The 14761-nt window shown below is 46.0% G+C and overlaps 2 protein-coding genes across 2 annotated transcripts; both read right to left on the reverse strand.

The window, feature by feature from the left end:
* Positions 1-435: 435 nt before the first annotated feature.
* LOC311027284 (microtubule cross-linking factor 3-like) lies at positions 436-4492 on the reverse strand. The gene is made up of 8 exons (XM_084031230.1): positions 4218-4492; positions 3353-3577; positions 2931-3089; positions 2763-2831; positions 2142-2411; positions 1683-2060; positions 695-1354; positions 436-574 (listed from the first exon to the last, which is right to left on the reverse strand). Exons 1-8 carry the CDS (start codon positions 4371-4373, stop codon positions 464-466), a joined length of 2028 nt encoding a protein of 675 aa, XP_083887356.1. The 5' UTR covers positions 4374-4492; the 3' UTR covers positions 436-463.
* A 3008-nt stretch (positions 4493-7500) lies between these two features.
* On the reverse strand, positions 7501-13533 carry LOC311026577 (very long chain fatty acid elongase 4-like). Its single transcript, XM_084030221.1, has 7 exons — positions 13249-13533; positions 11604-11695; positions 10978-11165; positions 10328-10408; positions 9392-9563; positions 9161-9288; positions 7501-8819 (listed from the first exon to the last, which is right to left on the reverse strand). The coding sequence occupies exons 2-7, from the start codon at positions 11668-11670 to the stop codon at positions 8538-8540; spliced, it is 918 nt and encodes a 305-aa protein (XP_083886347.1). The 5' UTR covers positions 11671-11695; positions 13249-13533; the 3' UTR covers positions 7501-8537.
* Positions 13534-14761: the final 1228 nt, after the last annotated feature.

The raw sequence follows: 14761 nt of genomic DNA on the forward strand, positions 1-14761 counted from the left end.
CTGTCATGCAACACGCTTGCCCCTTACTAATGTGTTCCAATATGAAAACAAATGTTAGATTATATGCATTTCTTGATTTATCTTCGTAATTTCAAAAATGCTGACTCATTTCCTGGTACTAGGACCCATTCCTGCAGCACTCTACAGCCACTTGTTATACACCTGGGACAGTTTTGACTACTAGTGATATAAAGAAGTGATAATCTGTCACAGTTGCACACTGTCACTCACCTTCTCGAGGGACAGATGCGGACAGTGGACGTGTTATGGATAATGTAGACTCGTGCGTTGAATCGAGGGGCCACGCTCTCTTGAAATGGGACCCGTAGCCTTGGTGAGTGCTGAGCTTTTTCCTGTGTTTCTGGTTACCGTGGCAACAGATGATGCGGGGAAGAAAGAAAAAGACAAACAACAACAGAGCAAAAAACAAACGAGGGATGATGTGAATTAAGGGAGGCGTACATCACAGAACAAAGAAGAGAGTAAAAAGAAAGACGAGTTTAAAGATGGTGGCGTAAGAGAGGGATGAGAATAACACGAGTATGAGGATGAGCAAAATGATGGGCTGGAACATCTGGGGGACGAACCGGGGGGTTGGATTTAGTGAGAAAGGGGAAGAAACAGAGTCAGCATTAAACCCTTTGAGACATCGAATATACAACATATAGACATTTTAGACTAGTTTTCTTCTCACCGACAGCGGCTCCTCCGCCTCCCTGTCCTCCAGCCTCGGCACTTCCAGTCTGTCTATGAAGGTCTGCAGCTCTTTGCGGAAGGCCTTCATCTGGGCGTTGATGCGATACAGCAGCTCGTGTTCCCTGATCCTGCCCCCATCCTCCTCTCCGCCCTCCTCGCCTCCTCTCCCGTACATCAGGTCGCCGTTGGTAACGTAGACCCTCGCCTCGGCGATGATGGTGGCCGTGTCGGCGATGAGCCTGTCGATGGTCCGGACGAGCCTCTCCGCCTCGACGCGGATGTCAGTCATGTGCTGCCTTTCGCGCAGGCTGCACCGGCCGACGGGCAGGAAGCGTGCCAAGGCGGAGGCGGCGCCCTCGTGCCCGGTGGGCGTGTAGAGGCCCCGCGTGGGCGTCAGGCAACGGCTGCTCCCATTGTTGTTTCTGACCTCGTCTGAGTCACTCTCCCCACCCACGGGGCCCTCGCGCTTGCGGTGAGGTGGGAGGAGGCGAGAGGAGGTGGAGTCCTCGTCGCTCTCGCGGCGACCGCTCGCGGCGCCGCCGGCATCGCTCTCCGCGTCGCTGTCCCGGGGGCTGGGCCGCAGGGAGAGGTGGGAGGCCAGGTCGTAGCGCTGCATGTTGGAGAGGAGAACGCGGTTCTCGTACTGTAGCTGCATCACCTGAGTGAAGACAAAGAGAGGTTGCAGTTAGTCATCACATTTGTACTTAATAGGACATGCATTGCAACATGATCACTTTGATCGAAATTTTGATTTGTGCAATATTTTGGTTTATGATCAAATGCCTGCAAAAAAAAAATCATGGTTAATATTAAATTAATTCGATAAATCAGCATTTTTGCTTTGTTAGCGTAGCATGTTGACATGCCAACATTAGCAATTAGCTCAAAGCACTGCTGTGATTTAAACACAGAATTTCAGAATATTTTATGGCAACTCATAATCCAAAAGGAAATGAATATCAATGTTATCAATTAACTTGTAATACCTTGCCACTCAGATCATTGATCTGAAGCCTCGCCGCCTTCAGCTCCTCCTGCAGGGCTTCTGCCTTTGCTCCATCACTCCCTCCTCCTCCTCCTCCACTCCCATGCCTGCCACCTCCTTCATGGGTACCGGCTTTGAACCGTAACTTGTTTAGCTCGGCCGTCACTCTCTTGTTTTGATCTTCGACGTCAGCGAGGTTCCTCCTCAGCAGCTCCGCCTCGTCCTCCACCAGCTGCAGCTGCTGCCGGAGCTCCGTCAGGTCATCGCCAAGGCCTCGCCCCGAGCCGCCCCCACCCATCGCTCCGCCCCCAGAGCCTCCGGCGCCCTCTCCCTCGCCACGGAGGTCGTCGAGCTCGGCCCTCAACCCACGGTTTTCCACCTGCGGGGTAGAAGGAGCAGCTCAGCACTCACATTGAGGTATTACTCCCTTATCAGACCCCATAGCATCATCTGCTCTTACCTCCAACTCTACTATTTTCCTCCCCAGGATGTTGGCCTCCTCCTCCACCAGACGCAGCCGGAGCTTCAGCTCTGACTCCCGTGTGGTGGGCGGCCCCCCGGCCTCCCCTTTAGGATGGGTGCTGTCCAGTTCACCGTAGAAGGAGCGGTACTTCTGCAGCTCTTGCTCCAGACGGTCCTTCTCTTTGTCGATCTTGGCCGTCTTCTTTCTCATGAGCACAGCTTCCTCTTTGATGAAAGCTAACTGGCACTTGAGGTCCTCGTTGTCCTCCTGGAGCAGAGAGACAACACAGACTGTTACGTGCATTCAAGTCGAAAAAAAAAGGTAATCCTGAAGTTCACGAAGTTGGTCTCTGCAATAAGACGAGAGGATTTAAGATTAAAGAGAAGATTTTGTAGCGTACTCTTTGGATTTAGAGGATGTTTAATTCCCGGAGCTCTGCAAACTCTCAGCTTGCATTTAAACATATACTTGTCTTTCTTTGCTTTGGCCTCTTGGCATCTTCTCGCAAATATGCAACCAAGGGAAAATATGAATTATTCAAACAGGACAGCAAATGTTTCTTTCGAAAGATGAATTTCTTACTCTTACAAAAAAGACATTTTATACAAAACCTCTCACCTCTGTAGGAGTCTGTGCTGACTTCCTGTCTGTCTTCTGGATGTCCTTGCTTCCTCTTCTTTTTTGAGACTGCAGGAGGACACCACACTAAGATTAGTATTTGTATTTATAATGATTTGTTAGTATCATGGTTGTGTATTTGTCCCATTTGTGGAGGTTTTTACTTACCTCTTTGGTTTTGTCTAGTTCATTCTGCAAGGCTTGTTTGGTCACCTCCACCTCTATCAGTTTCTGTCTCAGCTTTTCATTCTCCTCCTCCGTCTTTGTGCGCTTCTCCTCCACCTTTTCCAGCTCGTGGTGCAGCCTCACGGACACGTCCTTCGCCACCTGCAGATTTATTATTATAAGTTATTGTGGGGAGGATATGCTTTCACTCACAGCCTTGGTGATTTGTATCTTGAGTTTACTTATCTTTGGGCTTTAACATACAAAATGACTCCACATAAAGATAATTTATTAACCAGCTAAAGGATTAGGAGTCAAAGCTTTCCACCTGTTGCAGTGACTGTATTGAAAGCTTGCATACACATCCTTGGGACTGCTCCCAGACATAAACAGAGAGTTTGAGCACCCCCCCTCCCACTCTGCACCTTCAGGTCCTGCTCCAGACTCCTGAGCAGCTCCTCATCGATCTCTCCCGTCTGGGCGTAGCGCAGCCGCTTCCTCTCAGCCTTCCTCAGACGATACTGCAGGATCCGGCAGTTTTTATTGGCCCGCTCCAGCTCACGCCTCATCTCCTGCAGCTGACACGTGTCTTCCTCGTAGAACGTGTCCCGCATCTCGTCCATCTCGGTCCTCATCTCCTCAATTTCACACTGGTGAGTGCATAGTAGAGAGATTATGTGGCGCGGTGGTGAGATGGTTAAGATTAAGACCGGCTGTTTGGGGTTTTTAGAGTGTAACTTTTGACTCCACAGAGTAGATGATGGGTGTTTGGGATTTGAGCCAAATGTAGTCGGCTTCAGAGAAGTGCACATGATTAAACACATGCAGAATTATCTGAACTCAAATGTGTTTCATGTGGGTGCGAGTTGCTTCGATGTATTTCGATAAAAATATAATTTTGTCTTGTATGACAACATGCAAATCCCAGCTGTTCACACCCTTGGTTGTAGCTCATTTTAACACCGCATACCATTGATCCCAGTAGATCCATGTGATCAATAACCAATTAGTCATCTGGTGCCAGGGAATTGTTAACTGAGGTCTTTGCTTTATTTTCTCACATGGTGGATTTGATGTCTACTCATCTCTGGCACTGCAAACACAAGATTTACCCCTGAGTAATGAGCCACCAGGGTTTTATGGGCCCACATAGGCTTCAACTAAAAACACATTTGTTCTGATTCTGATCTGGTGGCACACTGTTTTTTATTTATTTACCTAATACATTTTGAATCATCCCTATCTGATGACACGGCACCAGCCTGACATTAAAAAAAAAACGAATCAAACCTTAAGATCATCATTTTCGTCAAGCAGTCTCTCCATCTCGTCTTCGAAGGCCTGGTCCTGCTGTGTCACGGACCCCGCCTCTGTCGCCTCTGCAGCCGGCTCCGGCTCTCCCGGAGCGGCCTCCTCCGTCCCCATGTTGTCCGTCTTGGTCTGCATCCTCGCGGCGCGTCTTCTCAGTCTCTTATGCAGGTGAAATTGGATGAGTTCAGCCTGCAAGCACCCTCCTCTCCATAAACCCAAACCGAGGCCCGAGCCGCAGCCGCTTCTCTCCCGACGGCCTCCTTCCTCTCCGACCGGCCTCCTTTTCTCGGAGGACGACGCTCGGCCGGCCAACAGACGCCGGGGGGAGTCGCCTTTGAGGCAGGGCAGGCGTAAAGCGGAGCGGCGGGCCGATGCTGATAAATGTGTCGGCTCGTCCCCGGCAGCATCCGCCCTGTTCGCTCTGACTACATCAGCTTCAGCACCATCCGGGTGAACAGCTGCCCCTCCGCGGCTCTCGGGCTCCCTCTCGCTTCCGTCGGCGGAGCTCCAGCTCTGCCCGACGCCGACGATGCTGTTCCTTCCCGCGGGGAGAGGAGACGTGGAGCGGCCTGGGCGTCTCGGAGCTCGCTGGGTGGGCCCTTCCTGGGCTGCTGTGGCCGGCGAGCGAGCCCGGTGCTGCCTCCTCCTCCTCCCTGCGCTATTGTCCGCTGCTGCTGCTGACGGACGCGGAGCTGCAGCGCCGCCGGCGGCAGCCTTCATCCTCTGCTCCGCAGGAATTAAACTACAAACACAGGCTGGGATATGAAGTTGTTTATAATTAGTTAAAATGGAAACTTATTCCCAAGCAAATTTAATTACAAAGCGAAGCCAGTTGAAATCACATGGAAACATTCATAAAACTACAGTTTTGACTTGGAAGAAGATGCTTCCCGTGCAAACCTCTAGAGGGCGCTTTTCTGCAACATGCCCGCTCAGTCTCCTGACACACAACTTCACAAGGGAGCTGGAGTCCCGGACTCCTTCAGTCTAGGACCGACTTTATCCTGCTGGATCCGACTGCAACCGACGGACAACATTTATTTTTAAAAGTCCAAAAAAATGCATTTTTTTTCTCCACACAATGTGTGAATTCTTACCGCAGAGTCGCTGACACCAGGGGGCACTGACCACATGACGTGGGGATGTACGTCACACCAGGAAGCAACCCCCCCCCCCATCTCTTTTAAATTTAGTTTTAGTGGGATGGTCATAATTAAGTATAGGTTGTTATTGCACAATATTTACACTGTAATTATACTAATTTACAATAAAGAGCAGCATTTGATATTCCTTTACAGTAACTCCATAAACCTACACTGCAGGAACACTCACTCCAGTGCAGTTATTACTGTCTGGACAGAGTTAAAGGAACAGTCACGACCATTTAATTAGTAGGCTGAAGTAATTAAAGGGATACTCCACCATGTTTTGTTGGATGATGTGACAGGAAGCCTGTGTTACTGTATGAACTTTGGACAAGCAGTTTAGAAGATGTGGCATGAGGAGAGACTGAGTTGCATTATGGGAATTGTAGGATCTGATGTTTTTTGGAGCTTAGGAGTAGGGACTAAAAGTTGGGCTATCTTGTGTCCATTCCTTTTTCAAATCTGTCTCTTGTAAAACCACTCATCTGCAAGAAAGCACATAATTGGTAAAATGCCCCTTTGAGCACACATTTATTTTGAAATATGCACCATGTGAGCGCAAGATCATTTGAACGTGGACCCCAACTGTAAATGCAGTGTTATCATTTTAATTCATATTCTGCAACATTTTTAATTAATTAATTTAAAATGTTATTGTCTTCTCATGTATTTCTGACCAAATACATACACTGTCACTGAACTGGAGCCCAGAAGAGGGCGCTCTCCACACCCACAACTGCTTCTGCACGAGCTCTGGAGGCAATCTGTCCCACACAGACGGAGAGCCAGTAAAACGCTGACTGTTTCCACTCTGTTAGGCCTATAGAATGAGCTCCTTAGTCATATAATTGCTAATGAGATGAGTGAGTGACGGGTCAGGTTTGCAGTGGTTTAACCCCATGCAAACTGACCCTTCACCCTCCAGCAGACGGGCCGTCTCACAGGACCGGGTGGGTCAGTCGACTACTGAAACCATCTGCACACAATCAAAGGCAGGAAGAGAGCAACATGTTTGGGGATCCAGCTATTGGTTTTATGCTTACATCGCTTTCTTAAGAGTGTTGCATGGGGATGTATGAACTTCTATACCATGAAATCTGGCTGGCAGACCTGTGCCCAAGCTCCATAGTATGTGTGTGCATGCAGGTATGTGTATGTTCCTGCAGCAGCAGCAGGGATGCAGGTTATAGTGACCTGTGCTAAATGCCTTCAATAGAAAAGCCTTGGCCCTTCTGCAATCCTCTTAGTCCCTGGCTTAGATCCCTCTGTGTCCCCTTGGAGGACAAATACTCCCGCCTCTCACTCATCTCATCCAGTCAATCATTCACATCTACGCCCTTAGACCTCCTTCCTTCCACCGCCACCCCGATGCCACGGGTGCATAAAGAAACAGTCTTTGTCAAACGCTAATGAAGGAATGGATGCAGAGTGTGAGAATGTGGATGAGAGGGAGGGATACACGTCTATAATTAACCAGGATATTAAATCCACAGCAGATCTCACTTTGGTTCTTGTAAAAACGTGTATTTGCTAATATTTGGGGCCAAAACGTGCATCTCCTGTTTTTCTTTCTTTTTGCTCTGCCGTTTATTACACAGTAGTAAATGTATTATACAATCACTTCAACACTACACCAAAGCCAAGTACCGTTTCGGAGTTACAGTAGGAACCTCATGGCAGATTAGTGAAGGCTTCTCTTCCAGTGACCTGCTTTCCTGGGCATCTCGTGGAGTGACGTGGAAATAAGCTCTTTTGCAGCTAAAGCCAATTTACCCCCAAAGATTAGGGCAGATCTGTCTGGACAGGCCAAAGACCCAGCCTACCTCGGCCTCACACACACACACACACACACACACACACACACCTAGAAAAGCCCTTTCCATCCTGAAGATCCCAGGATGGAGGCGAGATGAAGGAAGTAGAGGAGTGAGCAGAGGGTGGAAATAGGAGGATGAGGGTGGGGGGTTGTTTAAGAATCGATTTCACACAAAGACACACACACACGTAAGCTATGGGGTGCTGACATTGTCTTTATTTCTGTCATATGTGCAGTCAGAAGCTGTGTTGATTTTATTCTTAATAAGACAATGAAATAACCATTTGTTTTCTTTAAAAAAAAGAAGAAGAAGAAGAAGAAGAAGCCCTTTCCAGGAGGCGTTTCCCTTCAGTCCTACATGGCAGTGAGACAATATTCAGCTGACTTTCAAATCTCTTATTCTTGCACCTCGGCTACATCGCACAGCAAAAAGAAAGAAATCATGAGGACCCACAAAAAAAAAAAAATATTATAACAAAGATACCCACAAATTTGCATAAATACTAAAAGAAACTACACTCCCCGTCCCCCCCCCAAGTTTGAAACCAGGTTTTAAATTCACGATGAACACACAGAAAAACGGCATGTCGTTCCGTATTTGCAGCACAGTTATATGAGTTTGAGACAGCAGAGAATGGAACGTCCGTGACATATCGGATTGGTAGATGATGTAGATGATTGAAAAGTAGTTAAATACAGTGAATGGCAGTTGTGAGAATGTCCTACTGTGATTTTTTTTTTCTCCGTTTGCTAACTTTGCTCAACTAAGAATTCGTACAATTCGTAACAAATCATGAAAAAAAAAACCTTTGGTATAAACATCTGCATGTCCTTTTGTTGGTAATAGTTAAAATCATTAAAACTCTTTGAGAGCACTAGAAAATAATTTAGCATATTAAAGACTATGTAAGCTTTCAGTTAAAACAATACTGGAATCCAGAGTACAAAAGTTGGAGGTGAATTTTGGTTGATCAGTGAGTGGATGCTGAGCAGTTTGTTAGGCCCCTTTTTTTTTAATATCGTTGGTCCTATTAGGTCCAGTTGGACAGAAGAGCACGGAGCCTACGTGATCAGCATCTTGCTTGCTATGAAGACAACCAACACCCCTCTCTTCCTCTCAAAAACCCCCTTACAGACACAACACACACTTCTACCCTCTCACCTTTTTCCCCAGATGGTCACAAATCACATCTTTCTACGTAACGCGCAGGGATGACGAAGCCAAGTCTGGTTTCTGTTCATCCCTCCCCTACCCCTCCCTCCCTTCTCTGGCCTTTAAAACAAACTGTCCTCTTTTTTACATTTTATTATTTTTTTTTTTAAATCGCCTTCATTCCTTTACTCCCTTTTCGCTCTTCTTTTCTTTTGCCTCGTCCCGTTATCCTCCGCCTCCTCCGCTTTGCTATGGCCGTTAGTCACCACGGAGGTGCCGTTCGCCACGGCCTTGGCCCCCTTCGCCGCGGAGGAAGGTTTGCGTCGGTACGCGTGGTAGTAGAAGTTGGCGAAGAGGATGATGAAGGTGACGGCGTAGCCGATCAGAGCCCACTGCATCCAGGCCGGGAACGGACAGCCCGTGTAGAGGGAGTGGCCGGCGTGGCCGATGGTCACGTGGAACTGGATCTGTTGGAACACACAAAATGTAAAAAAGTTATTCAAATAATAAAATAAATCTATCTATCTATCTATCTATCTATCTATCTATCTATCTATCTATCTATCTATCTATCTATCTATCTATCTATCTATCTATCTATCTATCTATCTATCTATCTATCTATCCCCCTCTCCCTCTCTCTATTCTGCTTCTAAATAAAATTGTGAATATTTCTCAAAGCCAAATAAAACAACATCTTTTTAACACCCCGACATACGTAGATCTCGATGCCCTCATCGTTATTACTGAACAGAACTCGCAGTAAAACGAGTGCTAATAATAGTTTAACACACACAGTTACACCCACCATCTGAATAATGGTGAGGTATTTCTTCCACCAGAGGTACTTCTGCATATGAGGTCCCAAAGCTGCCAGGCCGTAGTAACCGTACATGAGGACGTGGATGGACGAGTTGATGGTTGCACCGAAAAACGCTGTGGAAACATTAAGCGTTCATTATCTTAATTCAAAAACGACAGTCTAGACGAATCCAACAACATGAAGATCAGGATCCTTCTTTGTTTTTTTTCTACTCACACTGTCCGCCGGGAACCCACTTGATGCCGATCCACCAGAGGATGAACATGGTGCAGTGGTGGTAGACGTGGAGGAAGCTGACCTGGGTGAACTTCTTCCTCAGGATGAAAAAGACCGTGTCCAGGAACTCCACTCCCTTGGAGATGTAGTACCACCAGAGAGCAGACGCTATCTGGAGACATGAAACAGGGGGTATTAGACACGAACGCCACAGAACACGACGCCGTCTTTGATAGATAACGGCTTTAGACTGCGAATACGATACCGTCATTTAGGTTTGATATACTATATATAGTATATTCCCTGTTTTCTAACGAGGTGTTTATACATACGTGAAAACATTTACACACTGTTGCCCATAAAGTTGTAATATTTTGTTTTCAGACACAATCCTCTGTTTATTCCTATTTAAATGCATCATTGACCAGGTGCAATGATCACATGATGTGTCACAATCACCCAGGAGAAATTAATTCATGCATAACATTTGTTTGACACTATAAAAGACGAGACAACTGCATATTATTCCGACCCCGTATATGAACTCTTAAATGTCCCGCAGCGACGTGCGTCGGTTTAACTCCCGACTCCTCGCAGCCTGATGCACACATGCACGTAGTACACATGGCTGCTCTCTGCTCTACGGCGGCGTGGCATCCTGCCATCGGCCTCGAGGGTGGAGCTGGGGAGGGGGGGCGGGGCATCACGGTGGTGAGACCAACCAACCCCGCCCATCTGTATGTAGGCCACGCCCCCGTTGTCCTGAAATCCCTTTGAGCTATAAACTTTGATCTCCATCCGCTTCGTTCCTCATTTAACCTGCGACGTGTCTAAATGCTCACCGCTTACTTTCGCGATTACCAAAAGGTAAAAATGTTTCGGGATGGTTCGGCAGTCGCGTAGAGGTGTGTGAATGTGTGTCGGAGGGAAGCTTACCCTGACTTCGTTGACATCAGTGGAGTAGCTGACTGGCTGACAGAGGTAGCTGTAGCCGGCTGCTCTAGAGGCTATTAGGAGCTGGAAGACAGAAACCACAAACCTCAGAAGACGGCTGAGAGGAAACCGGCAGACATTTCCAAACATCTAAAGCAGTGAACAGAAGTAATCCCTGCTGACACGCACGTTTTCTAAAAAAAAAAAAGGAGGTTGTAAACGCTAAAGGATGTTTTACAAACACGTATTGAGTTTTCTATTAAAAAAAGGGCTGTTAAGAAACAACTGAGAGCTATTAGACATCAGAAATTGCACATTGTTGCTCCAGAATAATCATAATAATGGAGGAACGGCTTGGTTTCTGCATCATTTGCTTTTAAATAAGTAATCAGGCGTACAGCCCCTTGCTAAGTGTCTTTTCATGCATTCTGTGTAGCAACAAGCAGAAATAAGACATGCATGATGAGAGAAATAGTCTTATTAATTACATTGTCGTGTATGGAGTCTATAAAATAGTACTCAATGTGTATATTTATATTCAAATGTGAGTGTAAAGCCATTTGGTAACACTTCATTTCTTTCCCCGACAGAAAATAAAGGAGTACACGCCGTGCGTGCTTCTGTAATACGTGTGGTGATCTCCACCTCTTTACCTCTTTGGCGATGTAAAAGTTGAGGACCACCATGCTGAAGTTGTAGACTATGAGGGTCTTCCTGAGTGTGTAGGGCTGGCGGTCCTGCATGTATCGAGGCCCCGCCCACAGGAAGAGCAGGTACAGGCAGCTGATGGCCAGAGTGGGGACGGGAGATGACATCATCGGCCAGCTCTCCACCCTCTTGTCTGGGGGGAAACGAGGGGTTAAAATGTGAGGCATGCTGGCCCAACAACCGCACAGCTGTTGTTTTATTCACACACGTGATGCTCACAATCCTGCACAGCACACTTTATGACAGTCACATTGTAGCATCCTGATGAACACAATGAACATACTTTTTGCAGTGTTGACATTATTCGTATGGGTAGTGATAACAATGTACTTAGTGACAGAGAGTTTCATCATATTATATAAACTTCTGGTTAAAACGACCAGCGGCTGCTTCCTAGTTCAACTTTGACCTGCTAGATTTTGCTGCGTATGCCATGTATATCATGCTGATTATGACAAATTGGGCACTTTCTCCGTGCACTGGCCTGCTAATTTGTGTCATAACTGACATTTTTCAATAACCATACATCTAATCATCCCTTTGCAAAACGAGTGATTGTAAAGAATCTTACCTGATATAGTAAGGCCCCATTTGTAAAATTCTACAGTGTCGTTCACGAGATGCGTTACAACCTCCATGGCTCTGCCTTCGGTCCCGATTACACTGTGGCATGGAGAGAGAGAGATGGAGAGAGAGAGGCAACGTCAGTGAGAGAGTCACCCAAATTAAATTACAGGCCACATGTATCCTATCATTGTAACTAGCAGCACGAGGAGCTACGCTACGTAACCGTTCCAGTATGTGGCTCTCCACGAATCCTGCAGGGAAACACACATCGTGGATGTGCACGTATTTGTTCATGGAGTTCTTGTCAGACTGTCACAGGCTCTTGTGTTGTGTTGCGTCACATTATGCTCTGCAGAATGGATGCAATTTTTTTCAGCTCATTACAAATGAATGGATAGAGTTGCCTTTTCTTCCCCCATTACACTCTTTCAATCATTTGCTGCAAACATCCTGGAGGAGCGCATTGGGTAACATTAACCTCCACCAGATGCTAATGCACTTTCCATTGATTGTCGTCGTTGAAGGACCCGGGCCAGTCACAAGCATTAGACAAAAGGGGGGGGGGGGGGGGGGGGGGGGGGTGGATCTGTAACTTATTGTTCATGTGTCTCTTTTCTCTCTTCCAGGTTGATGAGACGTCCCCTAACCTCCTTTAACTCAGTGACAGGAAAGTTGGTCAAGAGAGAAATGTACACCCACTTGAGTGTAATTAAGCAGCGTTGCATAACAAACTCTTCTTATCCACCTGAGAGCTGAGAGCAGGTGTCTCCATATTAATCCATAATTAATCCGATGCGTCAGATCAGATGCCCTTTAAATAATGAATGGCTCTGTCTACAGTGACTTCTGTCCACTGACAGGGAAGTGCTGAGAGGCATATTCCACATGGGTGCGAGCTCGATGATAATACTCCTATAATAATAATCTAGGTCCGTATAACAACATAGCCACCCCCGGGGGGTTTAGTTTGTCGCTGCAGGGCCGCGGAGGGAGATCAGATAGAGAGGGTTAACCGGGTTTGTGCGCACACAAAAAAACAGGGGCGCATGTGTCAGCAGGTTTCGCTCGGACCGCTCAAGAGGCTTAAATTCAATTGATCAACGAGCTTAGATGTTGGCCTAAGTACAAATGCCCGTCGACCCACGAGCCTGTTTGATGGTTATCTGCCTACATGTGCTATGGCGCGCGCGCACACACGAACACACACACAAAAAGCAGAATAAAGCCCTTGTTAATGAATAAATTAGAGAATACAACTGTTAGGATAACACTGTTCCAATAGAACATAATAATAATAGAGCTGATTTGTTTTAAGACATAGTCAATAACATAATTTACACTTGTTTTATCCTCTTTTTTTTTAGATTCGTATAATACTAAAATTGAAAGGTGTGGATTTTTCCAGGTTTAACAGGTGGGCGGGCTGACAGCGAATAAAAGACAAGAGAATAACCTCAGCTTCCACTTGGCTAATTGATTTGGATGAAGGGATGGCCTCTTTTCCAGCAGACGCTTCTTAATTAAGCCACACACAAAAATTAAAATAAAATAACAGCAATATAAAATGCAGGGGAGAAAAAAAAGCATTTAACATACAAATGAATGAATCACAATGCAGCACACACATAATAATAAAAAGCGTTACTTACGTCCTCGATATTTAAGAGCGTGTAATGACATCCGGTGCAATTTGCTGCCCAACTCCCTCTCAGTTACTGCTTCGCTCCTCTTCTTCTTCTTCTTCTTCTTCCTCCTCTGTCGTCGCCGATCGCTCTCCACGCTTACAGTGTCCACATTAAACAGCGAATTTTGGCAAGAAAGCTACACTAAGGCAAGTGGGAAATCTATGACTAAGGTAGGCCGTTTATGCATTCAGTCCGCGCCGGCCGCTCAGCCGCATCATCTTCTCGCAATCTCCTAGACGCCGAGAAGCCGGACGGCAGTGCGCATGCGTGAGAATCCACTCTCCTGTCTCGCGTGTCTCTGGTGTGTGTGCGCGTGACTTCCCGTCCATCCTCGCTCATTAACGTCACTGTATGACAAAATAACCGACGAATCAACGAAATAAATCACTCTTTTTGGTGGTTTAGTTTTACATCCTAAAAACAGTCGCCTAAAAGCCCCGTGCCCTTTAACCCTGCAGGTATCCGCTGATAATACAGCATGTCCTCCCCCTGGCGTTTCTGGTTTCCCGCCGCTAGATGGTGGTGTCGAGCTATCGTTGGATCTTCCACCTCAGGAAAGCCTTGTAAGTCAACAATGGAGCTCCTTTTTCCGCTGCAGTCCACTCAGACATCCTGCTGGGGCTCTTTGCTGGTCATCCAATTCATGTTTCAATAGTTTATTATGTTACAGGGTCATCTTTGAGCCCCTCGTTTCATTCAGAAAGGCTCCATCCCTTTATTCCCTTCACATATCATCTATGTATATCTTATTTTATAGATTTTTTAATACTATCCAACATCCAAAAGTGTGCATGTGTGTGTGTAAGTTTAATGTTTAAATAAATAAATGAAGATAACATGGATTATACAGGGCGTGGACATATAACACCCTTACCTCATCGTACAGATGTAAAAACAGCAGCGGTTTTCTTTCTCTGGGCTGCAGTGGTGATACGCAGTCAGATACCACACAGATGAAAGATAGCACTCATGCATGCTTTACTTCACAGTTTATATATTAAAAAACAGTCCATGCATCTTATCTTATTCACTCAAAGGGGCCCGAGGCATTAATAATATGTCATTTCAAATTGGTTACAAGAATGCACTTGAAAAGTTATTGTTTTTTTTGCTGCTGGCACACTTTATTCCACATTTACCTTGATGGTTCAGTTCATGACTGAACTTGCACATAATTATACAGAAAAATTCTCATTTGTAATACTGACTATTCCTCCGAGCATCATCCCCATCGTGTAGACGTACTGATATGTGTAATCTAAACACTCATTTGTCTGCATGAGTAAATGCTTCAGTAGTTATTCCTCCTCCGTCTTTATTTGAAGTCTACAGATGTTTTTAAACCAAACCTAAAAAAATTACTTTTTAAAAAAGCATTCTGCAAATATCTTTTATGGGTTCTCCCTTTAACTATGTATGAACTTCATACTTTTAATAATTGTTTTAATTGCATTCCTTTTTATTGTTTTGCCTGCCA

This window comes from Eutrigla gurnardus, assembly GCF_963514095.1.
Source record: "Eutrigla gurnardus genome assembly, chromosome: 16".
NCBI lineage: Eukaryota > Metazoa > Chordata > Actinopteri > Perciformes > Triglidae > Eutrigla > Eutrigla gurnardus.

Coding starts and splice junctions, on each gene's coding strand:
- LOC311026577 (XM_084030221.1), bottom strand. CDS start 11,670: ATGGAGGTTGTAACGCATCTCGTGAACGACACTGTAGAATTTTACAAA. Junction 10,409..10,977: donor ACTTTTACATCGCCAAAGAG/GTAAAGAGGTGG, acceptor TCTGTCTTCCAG/CTCCTAATAGCCTCTAGAGC. Junction 9,289..9,391: donor GTGGGTTCCCGGCGGACAGT/GTGAGTAGAAAA, acceptor ATGTTTCCACAG/CGTTTTTCGGTGCAACCATC.
- LOC311027284 (XM_084031230.1), bottom strand. CDS start 4,373: ATGCAGACCAAGACGGACAACATGGGGACGGAGGAGGCCGCTCCGGGA. Junction 2,412..2,762: donor CAGCACAGACTCCTACAGAG/GTGAGAGGTTTT, acceptor TCTCTGCTCCAG/GAGGACAACGAGGACCTCAA. Junction 2,061..2,141: donor GGAAAATAGTAGAGTTGGAG/GTAAGAGCAGAT, acceptor TCTACCCCGCAG/GTGGAAAACCGTGGGTTGAG.